Here is a 9,103-nt window from a genome sequence, read left to right as displayed (position 1 = left end):
CTTCCGATAACTGGTAATGGAAGGAATGATAAATTATGGAAAGTCAAAGTCAAATATAGGTTTAATTTTAAATATTATTGGCTTTTATTTTTGACTTGTGTGCAATGATACCTTGTCGTTAAGTTTGTGATATATATGTTGACTGAAGTTATGCTTTTATTGGTGATATAATAATGATTAATTATGATTATACATGAGGTTTAAAGTCAGGAAAACTTACATGGCTATGAAATATTCGAACGAATCGTGAACGTTTTATATAAATAAATTGCTAACATACTTTGAAAATATTCTATGTACTTGCTTAGCGATGTTTTTTTTAATTAATTAAAACATCGTCGAAATGCGGTACTATGTTTGCGCACATCATATATAAGGGAACCAACTCAACAACATTCCGAATATTCGTCGTAGAGGTTACCTCCCATATGTGTTTTAAATTGATTTTATTTGATAATTGTTATTAAGGGCCCTATAATTGTATTTGAAGTCTACGTATACAGGGTGCAGAATCATCGGTTTGTCAGGGGATTACACACGGGCTTGACAGAATGTAAACACACAGTTTAGAAGTTGATTTTTTTGCAGTTATTGAAACTCTATTGCAAACATCTTCAGTGCATAAAAACAGTTTTTCTTGCAATTTGTGCCGATATCTTAAGGTATTAGAATAAGTCCTTGAATATGTCTGAAATCGGTGACAAAATTTCACGTTGCTTTAAGCATCACCCTATAAGTGAATGCAGTACACATTGAATTTTTGAACAAGAACATATGATTTCTTAATAAAGTAATTCTGCTATATTTCACTCCGCCATCAGCAGCATAAACATCTGTGAATTAAGTACTAGTTTAAATTCTTAAGAAAAATTGTTTTAAAAAGTGTTTTTTCCAAACAAAAGCACTCTGCATAACCCATAACAAAATAATGCTTAATGTACACTAAAGATGATGTGACCAAAAACTAGCAAAATACCTCGTAATGTCGGACCACTCAGTATCTAGGAGTATCTTTTAAATAACCTTGATCAGCATGTATTTATTTGTGTAGTAAAAAAACTTAAGAATGGGTAATTAAGACAAAACGGGAAATAAGATACATAGGTCAATAATTTATTTCTAAATGAAAAGTCAACGTCACGAAATTCAATCTAATGTAGAGTTTATTCTGTTCGCGGAATTACTTTGTCCATGTGGTTCTATTTTCAAATAGGTTCCAACTGTGGAATTTAAGAACTAGACCTCAACCTCACATTCATTTTAAGCGGTTCAAACGAAATCAATTCTGAATACTTTTTACACCATTAACATGAGAGAAAAAGTAGGAAAGTAAAAGTTATTGAAAAATCTTTGTCGTACGGAAAACCGTTAGGACAATCGTGGTTAAACACATTAAAATCTAGAATGTGACAAATCGATAGTGCGATAGTGCGATATTACGATGGCGACAATGCGATAGTACGATGACGACAGTGCGACAATACGATGGCGACAGTGCGGTAGTACGATGGCGACATTGCGATAATATGATGACGACAGTACGATAACGTGATAGTAGGATGGCGACAATGCGATAATACGATGACGACAGTGCGACATACGATGGCGATAATACAATTGCGACAATGCGATAGTGCGATAAGACGATGATAATACGACGACGACAATGCGACAATACGATGGCGGAAGTGCGATAGTACGATGGCGACAATGCGATAGTGCGATAGTTTGATAGATGGCGACAATGCGATAATACGATGACGACAGTGCGACAATACGATGGCGACAGTGCGATAGTACGATGGCGAAAATGCAATAATACGATGACGACAGTACGATAACGCGATAGTACGATGGGGACAATGCGATGATACGATGGCGACAGTACGATATGACTATCGATATGTTGCCATCGTACTATCGCGTTGTCGCCATCGTACTTTCGCATTGGCGCCATCGTACTATCGCATTGTCGCCATCGTAATATCGCATTGTAGCCATCGTACTATCGCACTATCGCATTGTCGGCCTCTGGATTAATATGTGTAACCACGATGGTCCTTAAGGTATTCCGTATTGTCGAGAACATAATTTTGTCCAACTTGAGACATTTTAAATGATTTGCCAGATTTTAATAGTCGGATGACACAATACAATGTCAAAATAAAAAAGCAGTTCGGAATACCATTCACTGCATACATTTTTCTTATATTTGTAAATTATAAAAATTTGGTTGAAGTGATGACAAAAAAGCATAATAGTTTGCTTCACTGAAATTATATGTTTCTTTGCTAATTGAATTCTTCGATGCTTGTAGATTTAAAAAGATTACCATGACTTTCTAATTTATCATTTATATGTATATTATTATACGGTAATAATACCTGGACGATTCCTGGGCTATGGTCTGAAGTATATGCATAGATGCTAACTTAAACCTTTTAATTAAAGCGTGACTGCCTAAGCTTTATTGAAACGCTCTAGAGTCTGTTTCCTGTGTGGAACCAGTCTTTCTTATCTTTGAGTGAGATCTAAAGAACTCCCCCACAATGGGGATTGAACCCCTACCTTCCGGTCGCTATGCGAACACCATACCCACTTCGCCAAGGTGACCTTATTAAGATGCATGTATGCTGATATAACAAACTGTATATCTTTGCAGAGGATGACGAACTTATTCTTTTTCCAAAATCTTATCAAAGCTGATACAGGATGACAAAGATAAACATCCGCGCAGTGATTCTCAGACAAGATCTGACAGAAGCAAAATAAACTTGTACTTCAACGATTTAAGGTTTTTAATTTAACTTACCTCCCTTGCATAAAATATACTTATTATTTACAGATAATTTTAACGTTGCTCAAATCACACTGCTTCATGTTTGAAACTCATAATTATTTGCTTCCTAAAATAATTGTACACAGTACAAAACATATATAACAAATTCAAAATTGCATATGAGTTAGATGTCATATCCAAATAACTCAAGATTCTTCTTAGCTTCTAAAGTAATTAATTCTTAAAAATAATGTTGATCAAACTTTCATGAAATATTTTAAGCGAAACCTCATCATACTTCGGTCAATACTAAGTTACTTTGAATTCCCGCGCAATGCAATTTCAAATAATTAATCTAGTAAGGAATATGCAAGCTACACGAATCTAACAACATACTAACAAAACACGTTGAAAACCTTTTATGAAACCAAACCCAACTGGAACGTTTCTTGACGATATATGTAACGCCTGTTTATTGTCTTTATTTAGCGTTTTTTAATGTTTAAGCTTATTTTTTAATGCGAAATATGTATTTACACTTTAACCTGTTCTTGCATGATAAAATTGCATGATGGGTTGCGCTCATCCGTTACTGTTATGTCAAAATTGCTGAATACAGAAAACACACAAAGCTATTAATGGATAGTACAATAACATGTACTTATGTAATCATTTTATTTGTTTTGATTTATGTTAAAAATAACGTTTCGCAGCATTTATGTCTGTAATCGTTTTACCTAATGAGGCAAATTTCAAGTATATAAATCCAGTGTACATGCACTGTGTACATAGGTCAAAGATTGTCTTTAAACGCTAACAACAGCCGTACATGTTAAACAAGAATATGCTTTTTATTGTGCATGTAAAATTGACTTAGAACAGCTGAGGACTATTTATGGACAAACGCGAATAAGCAATAAATAGTTGCCGACTTTCAAAGAAAGAAAGTCAGTTCTTGCATTGGTTGCCAAGACAAAACGTGCATAAACGATTTCTAATGGTACAGTTGTTGGATTACATTTCGTGAAAAAAAAAATCAACGCGAAAACATATTTTTAAAGATATATTTCCAAAAAAGGTAAATGTTTTGAATACATAAATATTATAAATTTGATTATTACAAGTTAAAAGGTTGATTAAAAACGTTTTAATTGAATATTGAGACATTGTATCAATGTATTTTGCGTTGATTGCAGAACAAAATTATTTTATTAAGGAGGACATTTCTATTCATAGGATAACACAATATTTGTATTTATGGAATTATGTTATTGAAGTTTAATATCATACTTTAAATTTTACCTCTAAATTTATATACATTCTTCTTAATTGTGCGCTAAAATAAGGGTTTACGGATCTTGTACAATGTGAATGACATAATTTGTCATATGAACATTTGTACCGAGAAACAAAACAAAATTCATTACGTGAAATAAATATAACAAATATTAAGATGGATAAACATGTTTTCTTACGTTTTTTTCACAGATCAACATGCGATTCGTCGGGGTGGTTTTAGTGGTTGTGGCTCTATTTGTGCCAAAGTCCCATCAAGTAAACGGTACGTATTTTGTACAAGTATGTCAAGTTTAATATTGAAACATGTAATGAACTTCGTGTAGTATCGGTTTATTTCGTACCTTTTTACTTTATTGTTACTGCGATATTTTTCCGAATTTGTGCTAAAAGTAGGACAATTTGATCACAATCAATACCAGATCATGTTGGAGAATCAACGAGGTTTTCATGGGTTTACACCCGCGCTGGACAGAATGTATACACACCGTTATCAACTTAATTTTTGCAAATATCCAAAGTTATTGAAATGCATTTGCAAAAATATTAAGTGCATAAAAGACAGCTTTTCTTGCATTTTGACGATATCATAAAGTATAAGAATAAATCATTGAACACGTCTGAAATTGCGTGAAGCACAACCGTATAAATATATGCAGTACATATGGAATTTTTGAACACGAAAACATTCTTATTAAATAAGGTAATTCTGATGTATTTCACCCTGCCATAAGTAGCATAAACATCTGACTTTTATGCACTAGTTGAAATTCTAAAGAAAAAATGTTTTAGAAAGTAATACAAAAAGCCCCTCTTACCGGTTCCCACAAAGTCACGTGATCCTGCACACTGAGATACTGGCTCTTATACGCGGAAAGTTTTTTTCGAATATTTTCGTGTGTATTTCCCTCGGTGTGCAGACTTTTTTAAAATTAACATTTGTTTTTCTATTATAATTATTTAAGACTATATCAATTATTAAAGCGTTATTAATAAATAGATGACATGCAATAATTAAGCGTGTACACAACAAATCTTATATTTAAAATGTATGTGGGTAATTCCTCAATATTCTGTGCAGGTACCACGTAAAAGTAATGTTTGTAACAATATAAGTTGAGTATGAACTATCCATCATTTTCACATGTCTTAGCATGTGTGGTTATATTATCTTTATTTCACTTGTACTATCATTTACTATCATACATGCACATGTAAATCATTTATGTATACATGTACACTGTTAATCAACATATGTCATTCTGAGGCAATATATATGTTCATAAGTGTGAACTTTGTGATTGAATGGTTGTGAAAATGGGTAAAAAAAGATATTTCGTATTGGCAACAAATCTTTATTGTTCTGTTAATTTTCGCTTAAACTTTGATTTGGGATACAGAAAACTATAGAAAAAGAAAAATTGGCGAACATTCATCACTGTTAACATTTCTTAATCTAATTCAGATCATCTCTCCAATGGCTTCGTTGAATCTGGATTCATAAATCCCGGAGGGGATGTCGGTATTGCGGGAATGTCGGTACCGGCAGATACGGGTTTTAACGACCGATTCGGCATTATGGATTCCGGCTCAGTACATGGCGTTAATACTATTGGGTCGATAGTGGAACCCGACATGAACCAACAAAATGTCGGCTTTGTAGGAATGGATCCCGGTTTTGGCGGAAACAACGCAGGTCTAGGCGGTGAGTTTTGATTTTTTTTTTGGAATAAATAAATACGTAAAAACTATTTTTTTCTCAAGTTTTGTTAAGACCAAAAATGTTTTGAACTTACGTTTGAAAGCGGTGACCAAGTATTAATGTTACGTGATGTGTTATATGTATTGTTCTATGTTGTTTAACACGAACGACACCGTTTTCCTTTCCAGCTAATATGTATGTATACATGCTGAATATGGTTACACCCGTTTATTAATGTATTTTGCTCACAATCAAAGGTATAGATGCCTTCAGTGGCAATACTGGTTTCGTCGACCCAGGAACTGACATCGGTTCAACTGAATTTGGTCCTGATTTCGTTTCGGGAATATCCGGCAGTAACTCGCAAGGAATGTCCGTCAGCGGTGGACCAATTTTTGACGCGGGAATTCAAGGTCAGTCAGCCGGAAATTCCTTTGTGGACTTTGGTATGGGGAAATCCACTGGTCACGGCGGTGGCGCCCGCTTTATCGAGACAGTTGCTGACCCAGGTTTTGTAGATTCTGGCATAAGTGGTGGCGTCATCGAACCGCGGATGGATCCTGGTTTTGTTCAGCCAACCATGGATACGGGCTTTGTAGAGCCGCGTTTAAATACGGCCGGGATACGGGGTACCGCCGTAGGAACGTTAAACCTACCGGACCAAAGCTTTTTCGAACCGGAACCCCGTATTTTGTCAGGCAGACCTCAGAAGGGGGGCTTTAATGGCCCTAAGCTGCAAGGTTTTGAACCGGAAGTGCCGTTAACCGCTTCAGGCGTCGCTGGGCAACCACAAACGCTTCTACCCACCTCTGAGAGGTTCTACCCGAAGATGTCCAAGCACCACGCCCAAATTACAACCGTAGTGCGACCGGTGGTACGACCTGTAGTACGACCCATAGTTCGTCCTGTCATTAACAGGGTGAGTTTGTGTTCATAAAACTGTAATAGGCAAATTTCCCAATTAGCATACAATTGCGTCTATACAAATCTAAACATTTTTATGATATCTTGTACAAATGTCCTAAACGGAATTGAGTATTATCAAATTAAAGTAACGTTGTACATTGCCATCTTTATTGTGGTGTTTATTTTAAGATTTTAACGAGATTTTCATTGAAGCTTCAGCTTCACAAAGTGTTTTAGCACTTCTGGCTTTTGCAGGTGGTTCGACCAATTATTCAGCGTCCCGTCATTCAGCGCGTGGTGCGACCTATATACCGTCCAATCATCAAGCAGATCGTCCGGCCAATCATAAGGCGCCCCATCATCAATCGAAACGTCGCGCCATTCATTCAGCCGAGGGTTGATTCAGACATGGGCGGAATAGGCGGAATCAGCCAACCTGTTCCAATGGGGAGAATTGGCGGGATAAGACAACCTGTTTCCATGGGCGGAATTGGTGGGATTAGCCAACCTGTTCCAATGGCTTCCGGAATGTACCGGAAATACCAGAAAAAGTTTTATTAGCGAAATGTGCGGTGGAACAGAATTTCAGTACTAAAAACAATTTGAAACGAAATATTTTATCGTGCACACTCGATTACAGACATAACATATAAAATTTCATATAATTATTCTTATACGATATGTTTATGTATGATATGTATCTTGTCAACGAAACGCTACATCATCACCCTTAAAATCAGCGGATCTCTTATTAAGTGTTTGTATGTGATTATGAGTCAATGTGTAACTATGTGTTTCTGCTATATGCGACATTGACTTTAACGGAAACATGCGTCCAGGTTAAGTCGGTTAGGGTATATACAATATTTCTTATTATCCCTGGTTTTTATGAGACTTCTGATAAGTATATATCATTTGTAATAGAAAAAGACATGATATGATTATTAAGTCTGTATAATTATAATAATGTACTACTATCAACTAAATCAGATTTAAGATAAAATCAAAGAACGTTTTTAAACCATAGAAACCATAACTGTGGCTGCATGAAGATTTTTATTTAATGATATTATAACAAAACAACATGAAAACGACGAACACATCTGAATTTATATCTTATACACAATAGTACAAATAATATATATAAAAACGAAATTCCCTTTTTAAAGTTTCAGGGATAAAATGATTAGGAAGCGTTAGATTATTTAAAAATACGTGTTGACAAGATGTACGTATATTTGAAAGATGTTTACAATAAAATTATTTTTACAGATATCCACGTTATTAAGTTGATCAATACTAAATGTATGATAAAAGTATATAAAATTGCATTGAGATAATTGTTTGTAATGATGATATATAGACAAATGAAAATGTGACATTTGCCTACGCACATGTAAACATATTTGTGAACACTGGTATATCAAAGTAACCTCTCTTGTTAAATATGTTATGCTAGTATGTTAAACACATATCGACGTGTACATATATGCAATACTAATGGCGAATCAATTAATAAACTCCATCTTACACACGCTTGACATGACATGACATGTATACGAAACGCGTATCGTTTTGGGACGCGCTGTCGTGAAACTAACTACAATGACAGGTACATGACGGGCACACGTAGGTCAAAGTCATAATTATAATTATCCTGTCACATGTCTTTAAATCAGCCTGATAACCAGATAACCTAATAACCCAAAAGTTATTAGGCTAGTTGACCTCGAATATTCGTCAGTCGCTCTCCGGTGATATTTATTACTGTTTTACTGTGAAATGGCGTCATTTTTTGACGAAATTAAATAATTATACAAGCGAAATTCGCCTGTTAAACTCTTTTACAATGTAAATGAACGGTGAAAAAAGGCATACACTAAATAAGAAAATTTGTTGGATTCGGTGGAATGACATGATAAATAGAATGATAGGTTTGTGACGTGGATGGAAAATGGTTAGCTGGCTCACCCGATAAATTCGTCCGCCTTGCCAGATAACCGTTCTCCATCCACGCCACCAACCTATCATTCTCTATTTATTTTTCGGTTCTCCCTGTCGAATTTAAATTCTTCTTATTAGTGTATTATTTGTTATGCGGTGTTAATTAGGGACGATTTTAACCATGATTCAGAAAAATTAAGATTTTATAATGTGTAAGAATTGAGATCTTAACAATTATCAATGTGGTTATCTCTATTGAACTTTTATCAATAATTTCGGTTTTAATCACGCTGAAGATACATGTTTCGAGACATTTCATACTTGCGAATTGAACCATGGTGTATTTAATACTACTTGTTTTGCGTTTCCAGTTTTAATCATACTTAAACTAATTAGTTTCTTGCGGTGTTTTGTAACAACGAGTTTTACCATATTTTAGGAAGTCGTGTTTTCGTGCTTTACACCAACTGCTGTTA

At 34.9% G+C, this 9,103-nt stretch overlaps 1 protein-coding gene across 1 annotated transcript; it reads left to right on the top strand.

The window, feature by feature from the left end:
- The first annotated feature begins 5,267 nt into the window (after positions 1-5,267).
- On the top strand, positions 5,268-7,957 carry LOC127863733 (uncharacterized). Its single transcript, XM_052403371.1, has 4 exons — positions 5,268-5,396; positions 5,541-5,780; positions 6,035-6,696; positions 6,939-7,957. Exons 1-4 carry the CDS (start codon positions 5,381-5,383, stop codon positions 7,242-7,244), a joined length of 1,224 nt encoding a protein of 407 aa, XP_052259331.1. The 5' UTR covers positions 5,268-5,380; the 3' UTR covers positions 7,245-7,957.
- Positions 7,958-9,103: the final 1,146 nt, after the last annotated feature.

This window comes from Dreissena polymorpha, unplaced genomic scaffold (assembly GCF_020536995.1).
Source record: "Dreissena polymorpha isolate Duluth1 unplaced genomic scaffold, UMN_Dpol_1.0 chrUn031, whole genome shotgun sequence".
Lineage (NCBI taxonomy): Eukaryota > Metazoa > Mollusca > Bivalvia > Myida > Dreissenidae > Dreissena > Dreissena polymorpha.
The sequence above is the reverse complement of the archived record's forward strand: the minus strand, read 5'-3'. Positions and strand labels throughout refer to the sequence as shown.

Coding starts and splice junctions, on each gene's coding strand:
- LOC127863733 (XM_052403371.1), top strand. Junction 5,781..6,034: donor AAACAACGCAGGTCTAGGCG/GTGAGTTTTGAT, acceptor TCACAATCAAAG/GTATAGATGCCTTCAGTGGC. Junction 6,697..6,938: donor TTCGTCCTGTCATTAACAGG/GTGAGTTTGTGT, acceptor TGGCTTTTGCAG/GTGGTTCGACCAATTATTCA.